Source organism: Gymnoscopelus microlampas (assembly GCF_963454915.1).
Source record: "Gymnoscopelus microlampas genome assembly, chromosome: 10".
Taxonomy (NCBI): domain Eukaryota; kingdom Metazoa; phylum Chordata; class Actinopteri; order Myctophiformes; family Myctophidae; genus Gymnoscopelus; species Gymnoscopelus microlampas.
This window is the reverse complement of record NC_139947.1, coordinates 29318633-29340887: the sequence shown is the minus strand read 5'-3', so window position 1 is coordinate 29340887 and position 22255 is coordinate 29318633. Positions and strand designations below refer to the sequence as shown.

The 22255-nt window shown below is 40.6% G+C and overlaps 1 protein-coding gene across 1 annotated transcript in view; it reads left to right on the top strand.

Annotated features, from left to right (window-relative positions):
* The first annotated feature begins 780 nt into the window (after positions 1–780).
* The window catches only part of kif5aa (kinesin family member 5A, a), a 28189-nt gene continuing 6714 nt past the window's right edge, over positions 781–22255 (top strand). Inside the window, exons 1-16 of the mRNA XM_084068047.1 lie at positions 781–1270; positions 6660–6747; positions 7164–7237; positions 8875–8979; positions 9131–9179; positions 9769–9824; positions 10110–10197; positions 12867–12991; positions 13446–13550; positions 14916–15064; positions 16069–16217; positions 18437–18621; positions 19339–19407; positions 20154–20360; positions 21141–21287; positions 21882–22070. Of these exons, the coding sequence (XP_083924173.1) occupies positions 1142–1270; positions 6660–6747; positions 7164–7237; positions 8875–8979; positions 9131–9179; positions 9769–9824; positions 10110–10197; positions 12867–12991; positions 13446–13550; positions 14916–15064; positions 16069–16217; positions 18437–18621; positions 19339–19407; positions 20154–20360; positions 21141–21287; positions 21882–22070 (1914 nt within the window). The 5' untranslated portion in view covers positions 781–1141. The remainder of the gene's footprint in view (positions 1271–6659; positions 6748–7163; positions 7238–8874; positions 8980–9130; positions 9180–9768; positions 9825–10109; positions 10198–12866; positions 12992–13445; positions 13551–14915; positions 15065–16068; positions 16218–18436; positions 18622–19338; positions 19408–20153; positions 20361–21140; positions 21288–21881; positions 22071–22255) is intronic.

Sequence of the window (22255 nt, the reverse complement as noted above, 5' to 3'; positions counted from 1 at the left end):
CTCTGATTTGACAGTAGGTGATGGCAAAGATTTGTGCTTCATCATCGTTGCATCATCTGACTCAGTAAGTGGCCTTTAGGTTGAGACTCCTATAGACTCCTCTTAAAATCAATTATATTTGGTGCCTTCCCTGAATGACTAAGTGGACCAACCATTTGTTTCAAGACAATGAAATAGAGGGGGTGAAAGAAGTCACTGTAGTCCCATTTGCTATGTTATGGACTATATAATATATAGTCATAAAATACAAAATAACCAGTCTTTTTGTGCAGTATATAATATTTGATTTTAGTTTCACAGACAAGTAATTATTAAGTAAGTTATTCAACGTGGATTCTGGACTCCCGTGGGCCCAGCATTCGTCATGCAGTGCCTTTGTTGAGTGGAGGGAGGTGCCTGCTAGGTCAAGCAGTATAGTGCACAAACCATTATTCTCCTTGGAGCCTACTTACACATCTCTCCTATTTTCCTGGGTTTCTTGTCTCTCTACACTCCTCAAATAAAGAAATGCCACACAAAAAAATGATAACATGGTTGAGTGGAGGGTCTGGCTTATATAGCTGTGATGATGTGTGGATGCTGAGGTAGTGGGTACCACTTTAACAGTCTAGATGCAGACCACGCCCTTCCCCCAGTCACAGCAAGAGGGCGCAGCTGGCGACCAAACAGGCCATTAGTACATTAGACTGGTACAGAAAGAAGCTACAGCAGCATCTCACCTTCAAGCAGCCACACCACAACCAGCGCATCTTACAAAAGAAGGGAGACAGCATCATACAAAGACGCGATCAAGCTAGGACAGACTTACAGAAGACCCGAGCGACACTGGAATCCGTTATTTCCATTATGTAGGCCACCTTTCTGCGATTTTACCTCAAATTCGACACGTTTCAGCGCCTGTCCGCCTCTGCGACAAGAAACCGTTCAGCTGCGCAAAATATATTTTCGCTTGAATCTTTTGACCTGTATGCGGTGGGTTTAGCATTTTTAACCTTGTCATCGTTTACCGATTTCCAAAGTCATTCTATTACAAAGGACGTAGCATCCTTGCATCCTCAGCACTTCATTTGACGGTCGACTAGGCCCGCAAGTGTCTGATTTACCCCCGCAGGACAGCATCCAACCCAACTGAAATTGCGCAATGGCCGATGCCACCACGGAGTGCAATATAAAAGTGCTGTGTCGCTTTCGTCCCCTCAATCAGTCGGAGATCCTGCGTGGAGACCAGTTTATCCCCAAATTCCAGGGAGACGACTCTGTGCTCGTTGGGGTGAGTAAAGGAGATGCTTTGGTTTTCATATACAGGCCCTCATTAATAAATGATTGTGTCCTGTTGCCTTTGTTTTTGTTATGCTTTTTTCCCCTCTCAAGAAAAATGACAATCAGTGAAATAATCTCAACAGCCTTTTTTATTAACCATAAAGAGTCACACAGCCTGCCACAGAAAAGAAAAACGCCTTTAATGTTGAAATGCGCACATTGGGCCCTTACTGATGCATCAGGCATCAGCTGACTGGGTCTGGCCTCTAGCCCATCCATGATATACACAGACTAATGAGACTAGCATGTATCCTGTTTGCCTAGATCAGTGGTTTTCAACCGCTTTCATATCAAGGTCCATTATTTATTCAGCATTTGAGCCATGGACCACCATTTGATGAGATTTAGCCAATTTAGACAATATTTTGTTGTCACGATTTTGTCCACAATTCCATGCTGTATTGATGTTGGTATAGGAGAAACAGGCAAACAAAACAAATAAAAATAACAATTCTTCTACATTCTCTAATTGTGTAGACTTCTTGTAAATTAAGTAATGCAGATGTTTAACAATAATTTTACTCTTGAGAGTGTAAAATGAAACCAAATGCAGGTCCATTTGGTTTCATTTTACACTCTCAAGAGTTAAACATCTAATAAGGGTCCATTTGGTTACCAACTCTCCATCATTTAGCTAGGGACCACCTGGAACCCCCTCAAGGACCACTGGTGGTCCCCGGACCACTGGTTGAGAACCACTGGCCTATAGGTACATTACTGTTTACATTTGTTAATTAAGACTTGGCCTGTGTAGCCTATACATCTTTGATACAGTCTTATGGGTACATCCTAGCCCTCTATACAAAGCCTAACCTTTGTTTATAGTACAAACATGGTATGGGGCTGATGCGATGAGACCTTCTCCATCAATTGCATTGAAACCTTTTTTTTTCAATACCTTTTTTTCCCCTTCTTTTTTTTATGGTTCAAGTTATGATTTACCGGCTCTGCTACCCGAAGTGACCTGGGCCCCAGCTTTCTATTCTATTCTATTCCTCGTGTTACAGTCAGAGGCCAAAACTAATGCCTTGCTCTAGTGACTAGTCTATAGCATCAAGAAAATGTATAGAAGATCTAATTAGTAAGAAATACTAGAGATTCATTTAGGCATAGAAGAGAAAGATAACCCTGAGCTGTATATAATCCATATTCTCCATCTAAGACCACAGGGTCAAGGCTAGGCTTGATGATGGTATTTTAATATGGGGATTCACTGTAGTGACCAATAAGAGACAGGGGACTGGTAGCTTGCATGTAACCAAACCTGGGAATGTTGCATGTGCAGGAAAGATACAAGACTGCAACACTTTCTAATCAATTTTTAAAAAACTTAGATTTGATTAAAGTTTCAGAACATTTAATTTATCCGCAAGTAATGAGTAAATATCAATATACATATAGTGAACAACATTATTTGATTCAACCACTTAATCCCTATAGGTAGCATACATCTACTTTATTAGATAGATAGAGAGAAAGGGGGTCAGAGAAGGTAACAGATGGGATAAAGGTAATGATTTGAAGCCTTGTCGTCCTGATGAGTTCAGTGTATATACCAGCTGCTTTTGCCACTAGGATGCGTACACTGAAAATCCAGAGTGTTCATTTAACTCTGAGAGCGTACAAATGGACCATTATGTAAAATTAAATTAACACTCAGGATTTTACTTATGACTTTATACCAATCCTCTAACAACAGCGATGTAATGTAGATAGATACAAATACCTATAAATAGGCTGCCTAATACTAGCCTGCACCACATCATGTGATAATGAGTTTTATGTATTGAGAACATTTGTATAAAAGTATCATTAATATGAAGTTGTTGCAGAATAAACCATAACAAGACATTGAGCAATGAGCATCCTAGCAGGCGAGGAGATTGTGCTACAAGGAAAGTGCTTTTATCATGGGGTGTCCTCTGATTGTAGAAGTAGAAAATACATTGCATCCATGTCTTATGAACCTTTCTTCTGGGGATGCATATTTTAAAAATAATTGTTCTCTTGAGCAGGTACAATAGGTTCATCTGGCATAGGCTGCTAACTATCAAGTCTATAGTATTTAAAATCAACCTAAGTCCTATTGCTTGGATATGATAAGGCTTTCAGAAGATATTTTGTCTATAAATTAACAATTTAACAATTTCTTCATGGATATTTGGGTGCAGCCTAAAACAGCCCCCAATCAAAAAACAACACTCAATCAGATGAGGACAACATAACTGCCATTAGAATATACTACATTTTGAATCTCCTCTAATTGCAAAGCATACATTATTAATTTGAATACTTGAGTAATGGTGAGATGTCCTTCTATGTTCATTGATACATTTTGCCCTAAGCTCTCTCTCTCTCTCTCTCTCTCTCTCTCTCTCTCTCTCTCTCTCTCTCTCTCTCTCTCTCTCTCTCACTCACTTGCTCATAACTCTTAACAGTAGATATGCCTGAATGTGCTCTCTCTAATTACCTGCAGAGCCAGGATCAATAAATTACCCAGCAACATGCTACACACTGGCCTTCTTTCTCTTCCCTCAGCTCCTGTCTGTCTTTCTTCCTGTCTCATTGGACTCATGTTCTGACTCTGTCTGAATGTCTTGCTGTCTGTCTGGCTGTCTCTTTACATCTCCCTCCTTCTATTTACATCCCTGTTGTTCTCCTGCTCAACCCCACCCCTTTCACTCCATTTTCACCTCTTACATATCTCTCTCCCTGAGTCTCCCATGAGCTATCTCTGTCTGTCTGTCTGTCTGTCTGTCTGTCTGTCTGTCTGTCTGTCTGTCTCTCTCTCTCTCTCTCTCTCTCTCTCTCTCTCTCTCTCTCTCTCTCTCTCTCTCTCTCTCTCTCTCTCTCTCTCTCTCTCTCTCTCTCTCTCTCTCTCTCTCTCTCTCTCTCTCTCTCTCTCTCTCTGCCCACCTTCCCGCTCTGTCCTTGCTGTGGTTCTCTCTCATTTCTAGTAACTCATCATCATGGAGATGACTATTGCGTGTGGCTGTGCACTGATGATTCAGTTTGTTAACAATATTTAATTACCAGCTCTCATTGTTATGGTGCATTCTGGCTCATACTAAATGTATGTCTAATATCATGGTGAGATTTAGGATTACAGTAGCCTGTACTCTAACTCTTGAGTTAAAGTTTGTCACTAATTATTCAACCTAAAACAACACTGCTGACTCGTTTCACGTTTAAATCCCCAGCTAGCTGTAATCTATTAACAAGCAATTGTTAATAGATTACAAAAGTCAATGTTTATCACAGAACATGAGCAATGCCATGCTCCATTGGACATGAGGTGAAGGTTCAAAAATCATAAAAGGACTATTTGGAGGGGAGAATAGGGAACTTGATTGGACACATTATTTACCATTCAGACAAAAATCAGTTGGCAATGTCAGCCAGGGAGTCAAGTAAAAAAAAAGGGTAAATTATCTATTGGTGTATCATAGAAATCTTACAAGAAGCTCCATAATTTTATGAGCAAAATGTTTAATGTCCATAATTGCAGTGAGGATTAATGCAAGGGGGCTGCTGGAAATCTGGAGAGTACAGGTCATAGCCCTGTATTGTCTTATCTTATGGTCTCATCTGTTGTTTATCAGGATTCTAGTGAGGGAACATGACCATCCCCCAACCGTCTACAGTAGCCTATAACTCTACATCTTAGGTCCCTGTGTCAAACTCAGGAGGTGAAATATAGCTCTGACATGGCTAGACTCAGGTGCACTGCAGAGTTAGCTTTCTCTAAAGCTAGCTCAGTGCTGATACCATCTTCTGTTCCACTGCTAGGTGCTTAGGCAGTCTTTTAAAGTACTGTGGGGGGAGGGGTGGCAATGAGAATGATGCACATATACACATCCTTCCATTTCTTAAAAAAAAAAATCTGAGCACAAATCTAAACATTCCTTTTGAACTGTATGCATCCACAAGCTTGGCCTTTTCACGTCTTGGCACGTGCAAATAAAGGATGACTCAGTCACATCATTCAGAGCAGTTCCCTGCCAAAGCATCAGATACCACAGTCACTGATAGCCTTGCAGGGGTGACATCATTTCCCATAACTTAGCCTTAGATTGATGACAAATTCATTGTGAAAGGGCAATAAAATACAAGCAGAGTGAGTAGCGTTCAAGAGCACAATGTGTTGCATAGTTTAAAAACAATAACATACTGTAAGTGTACAAATTAAATCAGTAAGTGAAATCAGCAGATGAAGAGAAAAATACGCAAACAAATTATACATGTCTATCAAAAGATGCAATCAGAGACATTAGCCAACAATTCAAATTAATCACATGTATTCAAGACAGCAATATTCTTTATTTATATGCACAATAAGTCATTTTATTGACTGTAGATCTGTGATTGTGTATATGAATATATCTGTAAGTTATCTATCTCAGAACAGAGTACATCCACAAAATAACACGCTATTTGTGGAGGATTGATCGTCTAGTCAGTAAGAATACTCTGAAGATTCTTGCAGGGGCCCTCATACAAGGTCATTAGGATTATGCATGCACTTCATGGTATGGTATCACAACACCTCCAATGCCTTAAAAACAAGGCTCCAAACATCCCAAAACAAACTTGTAAGGCTACTTCTTGGCCTCAATCACAAAACCCATCTAACCCCTGCTCATTTTGCTAGGATTGGATGGCTTATGGTTGAGGACAGAGTACAGCAACTTGCTATGGGCCTGGTCTTCAAGATACACCACAACATTGGGATCCCCCTGTATTTGTCAAAATACTTCCAAAATGTTAAGTCCATGATCATAACACCAGAGGCAGCTCCACAAATCATGTTCAACCCAGATTTGGCTCAACAAAGGGAATGAACTAGTTCTCATGCTCAAAAATGTGGAATGCCCTACCAAAAGGAGTAAAGGAGTGTAAAACCCTACTCACTTTCAAAAATGCCCCAAAGATACACCTTCAGGAGGCTGCAATTCAAAAATGGCCCCTGTCCAAGTCCTAACCTACCCCATGTCCTAACCTAACCTACCCCCTACCCCCCCCCCCCTCTCTTTCTTCTTTTGTACATATTTTTCACTCTTCATACCAGTAACCTGTAAACTGATTGTATGACATTCTGTATAGTAGTGTGTATATCTGTCTGTCTCTTATATGTCATCATGATTTGTGTGCATGGGGATCTCATCTTAAACAAGCTAAGTGCTTAATGAGCTATCCAGTTTAGTAGACCTTGTATTGTGAATTTGTTCTTCCATGTACTGTTATGTACTGTCATGTACTGTTCTCATGTCTTACTAAATAAAGTACATCAATCAATCAATCAATCATTCATGTAATTTTTTGTTTGCTGTTGTCAACAGGGGAAAAACTATGTATTTGACAAAGTGTTCCCGACCAACACCACTCAGGAACAGGTATATAACAACTGTGCCAAGCAGATTGTCACGGGTAAGTATCATTAGCTGCAAACAAAACATGTACAATGTTTAACACACTGTGTGTGTGTGTGTGTGTGTGTGTGTGTGTGTGTGTGTGTGTGTGTGTGTGTGTGTGTGTGTGTGTGTGTGTGTGTGTGTGTGTGTGTGTGTGTGTGTGTGTGTGTGTGTGTGTGTGTGTTTTTTGTTTGTTTGTGGGAAAATATACAGCAGGCCAATGCTGATAAAGAGGGAAAGAAATAGAGTTTTGATGCATACAATAGGAAGTTTATTTGTTGCATGATGTCATTGCTTTCACTTTTTCCTCATGTATGTAATTACTTTACATCAGATTTCGTTACATTGTAGATTACATTGAGAACATTATGTGTTATCCCTACAAATGTAGCTGGTATAGATTCCTGATTTCTTGTATTGTATTTCTCACAGATGTGCTGGGTGGATACAATGGCACTATCTTTGCATATGGACAGACCGCCTCCGGGAAGACCCACACCATGGAGGTACAGAGTTCACTCACCACTGTGTTAACGAACAGATTTATGAATAAGAATATATACATCATTAATACCTGTGATTCAGAATCAGAATGAAAATGTCAAGTTCAACTGTACAGGGGCCTCAGATAGAAAAGTGTTTGTCATGTCATATCTTATTCTAAATCAGTGGTTCTCAACCTTTTTACACCAACTCAGAAAATATTTGGCTCTCCAAACTATGACACCATTATGATTATATGTTTTCTAAATTGGCAATAGTACATTATTTATTTTGATTATTGGTGGAAGTCATTGTCAGTCATTTCTTTTCAGTCATACTCACCCTGTGCAATTATTTTTTAGATAATTGTCTTACATAAATAAATCGTTATTCGCATTTGTATGACAATTAATCGTCAACTAAAATGTCATGATTGTGCAGCCGTTGTTGTACGGCCACAAATTGCATGTGTGGCGCACACCAACTACTTAACAAAAGGTTTTACAGGAAATTTCACTTCAACTTTTTAAATCAATTAGATTTTATATTTAATTTAAGATTTCTATATTTGGGAGATTACTCTGCATATCACTAGAGTAGGCCTTGTGTAACACCAGTGGTTCACGTGCCATAGGTTGAGAAACTGTGTTATAAATGGCAGAGCTAGGAAACATAACTCATGGCTTTATTCTTATAATAAGTTAGTTATTCTTACTGATCCATACCCGTGGGGGGATATGCGCACATGATCTGGCAACCCGGGAGGCAGTTCGTCCCATAGCTCGAGGGGCCATCCCACAGCTGGGCAGTCGTGACCATGGCGACATTCTTTTACACAAAAACGCTAATAAACAGCTGAAATTTGGTGAAATCGAACAACGGGCTTCGCTGTTCCGTGCACATGGTAATGGTCAATGGCTGTGTGCAAATTCAGATCAACTGCTCCAGCAACTGAGGAGAACTGGGCAGAACCACTTTTGGCCTCACCACCACTACACCACTACACCACCACTGCAGAGCTTTGTAGAATTATAGTAGGATAGTAGGATAACATCTCAGACCAGCATAATTGTGAAACTTCATTTTCTGAAATAATTTGTTTATGCCTATATTTATGGTTAGAATGGGCACAGGATGCCTTTAGATTGTGCCAATGTCAATGCAACTGAATTTATTGCTGTGTCATAGCACAAATAGCCTCTGTGACTTGGCTACATTTATTCCTTCGCAAAAACACAAGGCTGTTACTTGTAAAACAACAAACAGAGGTCTATCTGCAAGTAGACCACAACGGATGGGATGTGGATTATATGTGTTACGTATGCAATATTGCACTACAAAGACTCCTCAGCAGCATAACGGATACAGGATAGAGGATATTGCACATAGCTAGACATCACAGCAAGGGAATCAGTTACATGTAGTCCAACTCTAACTAATTTAGAGTGTCTTAGTCTGATGGCTTATCTGAATGTTTCTTGATGACATCAGTGTCAAATATATTGACATTTAGCAATAAGACCATGCTGACAACTTACGTACGGTCAATTTAAAGGACAGTGCACATAGACACTACACATCTTAAATAATTAATACAAACTGTAACCTATTGATACAATTATCTTCCTTCTGGGTAAATTGACATTTGTGACTGTTCCAGGGTAAGCTGCATGACCCTCACCAGATGGGGATCATCCCTCGTATTGCAGAGGACATCTTCAACCACATCTTTGCCATGGATGAGAACCTAGAGTTCCACATCAAGGTTTCCTGTTTTCTAAAGCTTGAGATAATTTGGGTGTTGTGTTGTGTCAAGTTTCATTGTTTAAAAAAAATATATATTATTATTATTATTGTTGTTGTTGTTGTTGTTATTATTTAAACCAGACTAATACTGTTTTAATGGTCCTGTCTAGGTTTCATACTTTGAAATCTACATGGATAAAATCCGTGACCTCCTGGATGGTTAGTATACAGCACTGTCTCTCAAATATCCTGTCAACAGAGCATGCTAAGTCTAACCTCGCATCACCAGTCTTTCCACCTCGGAGGAAAGCCTGGTCTACGTTACTAAAGACCCATATGATCCGGTCTAGGCCACGCCTACTGAAAAAAAAAATGAACAAAGAATCCTCTCTCCGGATTGTCGCGATCCGGTTTTGCGGTGCCGCTTTGTTTTTCTTCCCCAATCCCTATTTAAATGGAATAGAATTTCCCCGTGGGATAATACGGATAATACAGACGCTAAATAGTCTCCGGAAAGTACACTCACATTTATATTTAAAAAACAAGCTAAACTACGCCGCATGAAGGATTTTATAGGACGGACCTATTTTGGGGTGAGACGTCTTTCCGGTTTGTCGCGATCCGGTCCGCTCCCGACCGGATCATATACCCGAAAAGGAACGCTGCCCAGGCTATGCTAAGTCAGACAGTAAAATATGAACCTATGCAAGTAACCTCTAACTCCATCAATGATTTCAATACGGCATGTTGTGTAAAACTTAGAATTAATTATCTCAAGCTCATCCTTTTTTCTCTGTGTATTTTCTAGTGACAAAGACTAACCTCTCTGTCCATGAGGATAAGAATAGGGTCCCTTATGTCAAGGTTTGTTTAAGCTGTTGTTACAATTACAGTAGTACACATTAGAGTATGACTGATGATTTATGGGTCCGATGCCGATCCTGATTTTAGGAGAGTATATGACATTTTTTAAACTTTAAATTACACAACGAACAAGCAAATAAGTTAATATAAAATACACATGTAAAATTGACTTTATTTTATTTAAATGCGTACCGTAAACCTCTCCTCTCCTCTCCTCTCCTCTCCTCTCCTCTCCTCTCCTCTCCTCTCCTCTCCTCTCCTCTCCTCTCTTCTCTAACAATGCAGGGATGCACTGAGCGTTTTGTGTCAAGCCCTGATGAGGTTATGGATGTGATCGATGAAGGCAAAGCCAACCGCCATGTTGCTGTGACCAGTAAGTCTCTCTCAAGTCTGGAACAGCATTACATAACTGAAACTGTATTTAAACACAGAAAAAATGTTTAGCTCACAAGAACACGAAAAACAATAATCTAAAAAGCCACATTTTTAAATAATAATAATAATAATGATAGTAATAATAATAATTTCTTATTCCTCTCCCATTGTAACAATCCATACCACTATTTCCTTCATCTAATTACATAACACAGCTCTCTCTGTTACCAACAGTAGCGTTCTGGAGCTGTAAATGATGCGTGAAGGGACAGTTGGCTCCATACAGCCAGTTATAGCATGTTGTTATGTAATCTTCATGGTAGAGTGTACTGCACTCGTTAAATGACATGGCTTGTAATGACGGAAATAAGAACTTGGTTTAATTTATCTGGCAGTCATTGCAGATTTGCAAAAACCTGAGAACAGATCATCATAGTGCTATAAGCTATTTCAAGGAACTGAGCCATGCACACTGTATGCACAAAGAGCAAGTTAATTTCAACTAAATATCTAATAGGATTTAATGAGCTCTATGGCAAAAAATGTGCATTAGTCATTGCCCTAGTGCAGTGACGGGGACACTGTTCTCTAGGACAGTGGTTCTCAAAGTGGAGTTCCAAATAGCCCCTCACAGGTCTATAACTCTGAGTTATGGGGGTCCTTGAAATGTAAACATTTGAGAACCACTGCTCTTGGAGATGTCGTCCTTCAGATGAGATGTGAAACCTATATCCTTCATCACTGTGGTATCCCATGGCACTTATCGCAAAGAGTAGGGGGTTCCTTAGTGTCCTGGCCAAAAATCCCTCTCCATCTGGCCACCTAATTATCCCCCAGAGAAATTGGCTCAATGACTCCCTCCCCCTCCACATCAAGTTAATGTGTGGTGAGCGTTCTGGCCCAAAATGGCTGCCGTGCATCACCCAGGTGGGTGTCAAGATAAAGTGTTATATAAATGTAATGTCTGTCTGTCTGTCTGTCTGTCTGTCTGTCTGTCTGTCTGTCTGTCTGTCTGTCTGTCTGTCTGTCCGTCTGTCTTGTCTATCTTGTCTATCTTGAGTACCATATAAATATATTTCAATCACCTTATAATAATTAGCAGCAGTATATATTTTGTATAATACCGTTTTTTTAATACAGTTTTTATATTTTCATAGTTGTAATACAGTATATTTCTCATTTTCTGAGTTGTGTCTGTAACGTTTCAGTTCATATCTTGTTTACATACTGTACCCTGTTATGCAGTTGTGCTGCATGTTTTCCCAGAATATTCTGTAGGTGTTACATTACCATTTTGTCTCTAATCGCTGGTCTCAAATTTCCTGATAATAAGCAAACTGCCCTCGCAGCTCTGTGCAGGTATCAAACCTACAAGGCACATTACAGGCTATGACCCTGTTCCACAGATATGGAGACATGTAGGTCTTACACTAGACATCTTTCACCATGAGGAAAATGTTTTTTTGAGCAAAATAAGCCTTTGTACAATCAGCTATAACAATGCAAAGACTTGCACAGCAGATTACATTTGGACCTGCTCAGCAGAGCAAAAATAGAATTAAGACTATGAAATGACACCCCCCTGTACCAATTGTACATAAACAATACATAAAAATAACATCAGTACAGGAAAAAAAGGAAAACATTATGATATATAATCCCCCACCTTGAAAACAGTTAAAGGGTGATTTCAGCATTAGTTTAGTTTTTTTGTTTATTTGCACAATGATAAAAACAGAAGCAAACTGCATTTCCAGTTGTAGAGGATGCTTAATGTCTGCCTGCTGACTCACTGTGCTGTCTGCTGCAACACAGAGTAGTGAAAGCAGACTAAAATGTTCTCAGCTCTGCAGCCATTGAACTGGCTTCCTCAGATATGATCTGCAGAGAAACTTAAATTGCATGTCTGCGGAGGTCAAATTGGGTGAGGGAGTTTGAGCATTTCGTTCGTTCAATGCTGTTCTCTATGATGTACTAGGTCTATGGTGAAATTAGTTCTTATACTGTCTCCCTGCTGTTTTGATTTATTTTGGTTTTCCATTTTGTCTGTTCATTACAGTAAGAAAAAAAAGAAGCAAAATATGTACAGCACATTAAAGCTTGTCAGTTTTCTATAATTAAACTCATGATCAGTATGATCAGTACAAGTAGGTGTTAAACACAATTATTGACTGTCTGACAATAACTGAACATTCTACTTTAATTTCTTATATTGTGTACATTTTAGAGAACAACCAACCAGTTAAACTCAAGGGAATGTGCAAAGAGCTTCACTTTTATCTAAGTGGAGATTTGTCATTTGACAAATCTCTCTGCTTCTGTTCTGCTAAGAATGTGGCCTCTGTTGCTTCAAAGTATTATTATAGATATATTTCATTTGTCTGGTTTTACTGCAGTACTGTTATGGATGATATTTTCGATCATCTGACAGTGAGGAGTTTCACCAGGAGGGCGTAGGAACATGCTATCCTTCTCAGTTCCGCTCCCCACTGAACAGGCACCCTAACTGACCCGTAGGAGTCCATAATGCAGCGACAGAGATCGGACTCGCACCCCTGCGCCACCTGGGTGCCCTTATTGGTCCATTTTTCTGCATTGGCGTTTAGGGAACGCTCTTGATCATGTCTTTCATGGCCTGATCGTTGACCCTCCTCTGTCCTTGTGCAGACATGAACGAGCACAGCTCTCGAAGTCACAGTATCTTCCTGATCAACATCAAGCAGGAGCATGTAGAGACGGAGCAGAAACTGTGTGGAAAACTCTACCTGGTGGATCTGGCTGGCAGCGAGAAGGTAGGGAACTGTATTAGAGGACCATTGTCTGATAACCTGCTGTAAACCAAACACTATAGCTACACTCTTCATACAGTACAAGATTCCGTTGTATAACAAAACACGCAAAACACGCTTTTGAAGGCTGTCAGAGTTTTTCAACATTTGATTCCATAGATGTAATTCATTATTTGCAAATATATTTTATTGCATTAAAGTGGATATGCTTCTGTATTGTCATACTAGTATCAATCCATGTATTCGCTATTGCACGACTGTAACTTACTGCAATGTTAACAAATTAATACTATATAAACAGTAGTATGTATACTAAGTTACCATAGAATTTGAAGATATTTGAGATTTCTAGAATAGTTTTTTCTTTTTTTCTTCTTTTTTTGTCCAGTGTTTTAAAGACACTGATGTGTGTTATTTTGCTGTGCATGTTGTCTCTCATTCTCTCTCCCTTTTCCAGGTCAGTAAGACTGGTGCTGCGGGATCTGTCCTGGATGAAGCTAAGAACATCAACAAGTCTTTGTCTGCTCTGGGTAACGTCATCTCTGCCCTGGCAGAGGGAACGGTGAGACACATTACTACTGTAGTTATAAGTGGGAAAGTGTACTGTGTAGTCCAGTCAAGACAGATACACACTCATGTATTTCATATCTATGCATACTATATGGAATCCCTTTGTGTTAGCAAAACTCCTGTAATTGAAAAGTCATTGATCCCAACAACAGCCATTTTGTGTCTGTCCACAGTCTTGTACTCAATGTACTGTACCAAACCCCTAATGGTGTAATCATTGGTATTTGCTCAAGAACCAGGGTTTTCTAGGTATCAAGCAGCAAACACCATATTCAGAATGGATCCGAAAAATAGCATCTTCTCATCTTGTGTTGATATTTTGAAAATATTTTTGCATTGATCGACACAGTTAATGTTAGAAATTGACTAAACATCTATACATTTAACATGGAATTTAACATGGAATATTCCTTTAAACTGACTGGAGTCCTCCAGGGGTCTACTGTATATAGAACCCCTCCTTTTCCCCATCTGCACTTCCGCTCTTTGCCTCGGGAACCGTTTGTAAACCAACGGTTTCGAGGTCAGGAGCCTATCTCCTGTTTCCATAGTGTGAGGCAGCATGATGTACAAGTACACCACCTGGACATGACGCTATATGTCGCAGGAACGTACCCCAATCCAACACCTTGTTGCTGAGTGAAGTGAGGCATTGGGTATCATTTTCATAATCTTTGGTACGAATTGGCTGGGGATTGAACACTGACCTCCTAGACTCTGGGTGGATACTCTAACCACAAGGCCACTGAACTCTCCAACAATAGCTGATCTATAATACACTATATATCTGCTATTTTTGAACCGATGTTCGCCCCAGAGTAGGTATGCTGGGTTTGATGTGGTTAAAATCAGTCCCTGTCTGCTGTTTCCAAACTTACCATTTACCCATGTTTAATTGTCTGTCCGTGCTGTAATGAATTCCATTCTCCTAATGACTGTCGATGCCAGCCCATCTTTCATTTCTGCCCACTCAACAGTCCCTGTGTATCTTTGCCAACTGCACAATTTGTGGGATGCAGCACATTCAATCAGCTTTTTTTGCAGAACAGCCTGAGCCTTTATGTTTAAACAGTTATAGAAATTGAAGAAACCTTGCTATTCTCCTATGCTGAATATGTTTAAAATGCTGCAATAAATAGTTAAAAATGTGCTGTCTCAGCAAGAAATGCTGGTAAAATGAAATACGCCTCAAGGGTTTATTTCACTGTGATTTCTCATAATTTGCTATTCCTGCATGAAATTCCCAGTTTCATGCTTTCTCTTCTTCTGCCTCAATAACCACCCTTCCCCTCTCTATCAACCCCCTCTTCTTCTCTCTCTCCTCTTTCACCCTATACCCCTCTCTCACCCCTTACAGAAAACCCATGTTCCGTACCGAGACAGCAAGATGACCCGCATCCTGCAGGATTCTCTGGGTGGGAACTGTCGCACCACCATGTTTATTTGCTGCTCTCCCTCCAGCTACAACGATGCAGAGACCAAGTCTACTCTCATGTTTGGACAACGGTATGTATGTACCATCCATCACTGGATGGAGGAGGGGACATACAGTATGGAATCTAAACCCTGTTAGGCTATGCTCCAAAACAAATTAGATTACGTATTCAAGTCCAGACCTGGAACACTCAGGATTGTGCTGTGCACTTAGACTGCAGGATCTCACCCAGTGACCTCAACCTAATGGGATGACTGGCCCTTCTTGGCTGTAAACAGCCCACTCGGCAGTTCAGAAGCCAAACAGCATCAAAACAATCAGAGATCAATGAGTCTTCTGGCTTTAAAACGCCAGTGCAGCAGATCAGCTCAGACTGCGATTCTACCAACAATCATTGGATCTTAGGGGACAATAAAGTTAGTCTTGTTCTGGGACTTGTCATGCGGGGATACCTCAAAAGCAGGACAGTAAATTCATTTCAGGGTCCTGTCTACACTGTAAAATCCTGAGTGTTAATTTAGTGTAAAAATGGACCTGTAAGGTCTAAAAATAATGATCCAGCATAGTCAGCATGTGGCAGAGGCTGTTGTCCTTGTCTGCTAAGGGACTGTTCTGCCAAGTTCCACTGTAGTGTAGATTAATCAACATAATTATCGGCATTCTGTATTTATGTCAAGGACACAATCTCTTTTCACTAGGTCAGCTAACATTTGAAATTTTGTAGCCTACTTAAAATATAAGGGGAGCATTGAATGAACCAACCAAAGAGAATTATTCATTCAAATTGTCAAGTAAGTACCACAGGCCTGTGGTGAAACATGGATCATGTTTACATGGCCTCAATCAGTAAAAAATATATAGCACAATTCAGACAACAAGTGCAGTTCAATGTGCTTCACAGGGGGGGGGGGCAAAAGAAAGCAGAGATGCATATAAATACATAAAAATGTATTAAAAAAAGATATATAATAATAATTTAAAAGAACAAGTAAAGCAGGAAGAGAAATGCATTTCAACTCCTTCTTTGACTCTCTTTTCCCCTTTTTGCTTTATTTTTCTTCACTTTTGCACACAGTGCTAAGACCATCAGGAACACTGCCTCTGTCAACCTGGAGCTGACAGCAGATCAGTGGAAGAGGAAGTATGAGAAAGAGAAGGAGAAGAACAAGACACTGAAGGATACCATCCAGAGGTTGGAGATGGAGCTGAACCGGTGGAGGAACGGTGAGGTCATCAGCTTCACCTCAGTACAACATGAACATATGAGAGGGAGAGGGAGAGGTAGTAGGGGAGAGATAGAGAGAAATATTTGATTTACATGTTTAAAAACACTTAAACAATTCAAATGAATGATTAAAAATAAAACAAATACAATTAATATAATCAAGGCTAAATGAAATCCGTATTTATTACAGAACAAATCCAGCATGTACCCCTGTATTGCAAATGAATCCAACTTCAATCAAGAGGGTTTTATTAGTCATTCACTCTTACAAGTACAAGCATCAAACAGCTAAATGTTAAATAAGAAACATAGGAGACAAGAAACAAAATAGCAGCAACAGGGAATGTGCAATGCAGAATTTGGGTGGTACTTTTCACATCACAGGTACAGTACAGGTGTAAAGAAGTGGAGAGAGGTAGAGTGAGAGCATAAGGGAAAGAGATAAACATGTTGTGAATCCATAGCGTCATTGTGCCATTCTCTATCTGTCTCTGTCATTATTCACATCGATTTTCCGAGGGTGCGCAGACACAAATTCTTTCTCTCTGACATTGCCATGCCAAAACAATTACTTGTTTTCTATCAATTACACACTCCATGAAGCATTGAATTCATGGAGATTTTTTAGTTTTAGTTTGATTTGATTACCGGCGGAAAGATGCCAATGAATCCGGTAGGAGACTCAAAGGAGACTCTTTGAGTGAACCCATTTAGACCGGGAAGTTCGGGAACGCATCTGTGTCATTTTAAGATTTCTTTGGCTATTCAAAAATGGCAGATATACAAGCTCATAGTGCGGCATCGAATGCAAATAAATCTCCATACTCATTGCACAAACAATATTGCCGGCTATCTACTGTACATACAGCAGACAGATTACCCCAGTATTTATAATTTTATACATCAGACACCTGGTTTAACTGGAGAGAATGTATGGGTTTTGTTTGACAAGTTACAATATATTTGCCCTAAGCAGTCAACTTCACCACCCACAGGCTCACCCACTAGGAATGATATCTTTACTATCCAAATCAGAACTACACCAGGTACAGTAAATTCACAGGCACACTGTTTACACTTTGCAATTCATTCAGTCATTTTTCATGATGCTGACGTTCAGGAACAGTGAGATCACTAACACCAGAATCCAGTCAACACAACACAGGTTCAGAGAAAATTGTTTGTTGTTCTGGGTGGCTAAAAAAGCAGAGATGACTTCATATTCCAATGAGAAATATTTTGCTTCTCCGTCTGCATCAGTTAGCATGACCTTGCAGCAGCACTGCAGTGTTTTCGTCTCTCTCCTCTGTCTTTGTGCTCTCTCTCACTTTATGCAATCTCAGTCGTGCTTTCTCTCTCTCTCTCTCTCTCTCTCTCTCTCTCTCTCTCTCTCTCTCTCTCTCTCTCACACACAGACAGATCTTTTTGAAGTGCTATTAGCATGTCATTGCTAATGCTAAGGTGGACATTCAGTAAGGACAGCAATTGCAATAATTGCCTTCATCTACTGACTGTCTCTTCCACTCTCTCCCTCCATATCATCCCCATCTCCCCCTATCTTTCTCCCTCTATCTCTCCTTCCATTCTCCATCTCAATCCCTTTCCCTTCCAACCCCCCCCCCCCTATCGCTCTCCCTCTACTCGCTATTCTCCCTCCACTCTGTCTCTCTCTCTTTCCCTCTATCTCTATCGTATTGTCCTTCAATCTCCCCTTCCCTCTCTCTATTTCTCTATTCCTTCCCTCTATTCTCTCTCTGGTCATCCTCTCACTTCCCTCTCTCCAGCTCTCTACCTGTCCCTTTATATCTCTCCACCCCCCTAACCCACTGTTTCTGAACCAGTGGTCCACGAACCACTAGTGGTCATTAGGAACATTTTTAAATATATATTGTACCTTTGTTAATTATTAAGTCCATCAAATGTAACCATTTTTTCCCCAATAGGCATAGAGTGTCAAAAATCTTTAAATGAAATATTGACTGTTAAGGGCTTGATATACTTAGTTGCGTGCAGTGCACTAAAATAGCAGATGTACTAGCTCACAATGCATCACAGTTCGACGATTTAAGATCATTAATGTTAAATATTACTATATTATATGAATATTATGGTATCTATGGTATTATTTTGGTATTTCATATGCTGGTGGTGTAGAGCTCAGAAAAGGTTGAGAACCACTGATCTAACCCTATCTACACCCTCCCTCCTAATCATTCAGGAGAGAATGTTCCTGAGACGGAGCGGACCGTTCCGGGTGAGGTGGTTACCCGTCTGGAGTCTACGGAGGAGCGACCCGTCATTTTGGACAACGACACCTCCTCCATTGTGGTGCGCATCTCTGAGGAGGAACGCCAGAAGTACGAGGAGGAGATACGCAAGCTCTACAAGCAGCTGGATGACAAGGTCTTAGGCGCATGCACACCCACGCACGCACGCAGGGACACAAACAGTGCATAGTATACACACCATTGCATAAACACAATTGTCCTGTCACTATGATATGGGTGACCTGTCCTGCATGGCCTATAGACCATATTCACACGGCGGCCATATTGGAATTTAACATTGAAAGGGCCGCCACCCGGGGTGGCTACTTTCATTGACTTCATAGAAACATGGCCACCGTGTGAATATGGTCTATAGGAACACCCTCTCCATCTGAAAGTGTTTAACTTGTAAAACACAACTTCTTACTCAGGAAATCTCATAACATAATTTTCCCAAGACAAAGAAAAGATTGAATCTCATATACTGTAGGTCAGAGATTAATTAACAAATGCTTTTTCCCTATGGGAAAGTCATTTCATGATTCTTTTTGATAAGTTCTGAGTTAGATACTTCATTCCCTCCCACAAAGAAGCTGGGGAGAAGTGCACTGGACTCATTCCAGACTGAACTCCCTTTGTTCCCAGCTCTCAATCACATGGTCACATAGTCAGCTCTTCTTAACGCCTAGAGACCGTAGAGATCTTGCTCCTACACTTTTCTATTCAGCCAGGTGGTGAACTGTATTTCCGTCTAAGTCCCAGGTCTAAATCAAACCCTAATTAGACGGTTAGAATATGAATGAGCATCATTGTGGGTCCTCCACTGAGATTTCATTGAATTGTTTCTGCACAGGATGATGAGATCAATCTGCAGTGCCAACTGGTGGAGAAACTGAAGGAACAGATGATGGATCAGGATGAGGTGACACACACACACACACACACACACACACACACACACACACACACACACACACACACACACACACACACACACACACACACACACACACACACACACACACACCTCCTCCACATCTGTTAAAACGTAATTTCTTCAATTATCTTATTCTATTTTCTCTGTGAATTTGTCATTAGCGTTAAGTCATGACTCATGTTCTGTTCTTCTGTTTTGTTAGTCCGACATCCAATCAAATCAAATCACTGTGTTGTCATAGCAGCAGTGTGAGAATGACTGTTGCCAGAGCAATGCTAAATATAGGGGTTATATATATGGGTTTAAATGTGTCCATGCACGCATGCACACACACGCACAAGACATTTAATGATTTATTTATTTGTCCTTAACCACGTAGCACCCCTATTCTGAGCATGCCATAATAGGAAAACATTAGGCAAAAATAGATAATTTAATCTATTTTACAGCTTTAATCTATAATTTTTCGCAGAAAATAGCCGATCTACAAGCTCACAACCTGTCGCCACGCAACCCGTTGTGAGGTTGTAAATCGGCTATATTCAGCGAAGAGATTTGGTGTAGAGGGGGAAAAAGGAGAGGACCAAGTATATAGAGGCCCGTGGAAGACACCGGTCAACTACATATATATATATACTATATAGGGTTTAAGTGGTTAAACTTCCTTCCTTCCTTCCTTCCTTCCTCCCCCCCCCCCCCGATCCCGTTGGATTCCTCCTGGTTCCTTGCAGCTGCTGGCCTCCTCCCGTGGTGATGGGGACAAGGTGCAGGCGGAGCTGGGCCGGCTGCAGGTGGAGAGTGACTGTGCCAAGGCGGAGGTGAAGGAGGTGCTGCAGGCTCTGGAGGAGCTGGCCATCAACTACGACCAGAAGAGTCAGGCGGTGGAGGAGAAAACCGTCCAGAACCAGCTACTGGCCGACCAGCTCGCCCAGAAAATGGTGGGTCCACTCGTCAGACCTGAGTGCCAATTTAACTCTGAGAGTGTAAAAAACTACCCATAAGGCTGTGTGAGACAGAGAGGATCTGTCTGCCTCACATCATCCAAACATTTGGATGACATCATCCAAACATTTGAAGTAAACAATATTATGTTGTTTCTTACGTCAGAAATGCAGCAAGCATCTGCTATTGAGCTGAAATGGTATTGCTGAATTGTAAATTACATTTTCTTTCCATCAGAACGTTACAAAGACTATAGCAGTATTAATATAGGATATACATAAGTACATAAGTAAAACGGAGGCGGATTATGGGGGCATCTCTGTGTCTTACAGCTACTATCCGGGACTTATTTTATGGCATGTGGAAGCTGTTCATAGACCTGTTGGTCTTGCCCTTGATACTACGGCAGGCCTCCTTGCCTGGCCGCGGTCATTGTAGGGGTATGTTAATACAGCAGGTGGTCTCCTTGCTCTTGCATTGAGTCATTTAGACCCTGGTGTTGGGTTGGACACCTACTGGTTGACAATGTCATCAAAGTTATTTGAAGCGGAATGATTGGACTTCTTTATTGCAGTGTGCATTTTCATTGCAATTACCCCTGATGGAGATCAGAGAGGGCGACAACGGACATAGAACTTACAGAATGCAGCATTAATGATCAAGAAAAGAAATAACTATCAATATTGTCAAAATCTATTATTTTCCTTATCCATTGAATCTCTTCAATGGATAAAAAAAACATGTTTTTCTCTGTTCCCTTGTCTCCTCTGTAACAGGCCAGTTTGATGGAGCTGGAGGCGGAGCTATCCCACATGCAGGAAGTGAGCGGGCAGCAGAGGAAGCGCATCGCTGATGTCCTCAACGGCCTGATGAGGGACCTGAGTGAGTTCAGCACCATCGTGGGCAACGGAGAGATCAAGCTGGTAAGGATGAACACTGGTCACCTTTTCTATTTTACAGTATAGTTGATTGTAGTTTTGCCACATATTTTCTCCTGCATTTAGTCTCCAGCCTGAGCTCAGACTCCAGTGTGATTTGTCTGTTTTATCTGATTATCTGTTCATTCTGTTTTAAATTTGTAGCCCAGTTTAAACATGATTTTATGCTTTTATACTTTTATACTTTTATACTTTTCCCATTTTCAACAGTTTTTATTATTATTTTGACACTTGCTTTGGCAATGTAAACGTATGTTTTCTCATGCCAATAAAGCTCCTTTGAATTGAATTGAATTGAATTGAATTGAATTGAATTGAATTGAATTGAATTGAATTGAATTGAATTGAATTGAATTGAATTGAATTGAATTGAATTGAATTGAATTGAATTGAATTGAATTGAATTGAATTGAATTTACTGTGTGGCACCATCTTCCTCTCTGCTCCTCCTCACCTCCAAGCCGTTGGAGATCAGCAGTGCATGTCATTCTACTGTTATTTTATCTTTACATTGTGTTTTACCCTCGCCCCCAAAGGGATCATAATATTGTTACTTCTTCCTCTCCTCGTCTCCCCAAGCCGGTGGAGATCAGCGGTGCGATCGAGGAGGAGTTCACCGTGGCTCGTCTCTACATCAGTAAGATCAAGTCGGAGGTGAAGAGCATGGTGAAGCGGTGCCGTCAGTTGGAGAACTTGCAGCTGGAGTGTCACCGCAAGATGGAGGAGACAGGCAGAGAGCTGTCCTCCTGCCAGCTCCTCATCTCCCAGGTGAGGGAAGGAGGAATGGCGGATAGATAGAGGGAGGGATGGGTAGACAGAGGCATGGATGGAAGGAAAAAATATGGAAAACTGTTCCTAGTTCATCACCTCTGAGGTGAGAGAGAGATAGATGAATGGATGGATGGATGGATGGATGAAGTACAGATAGGTAGATACCTTTAACTTGTTGTGTG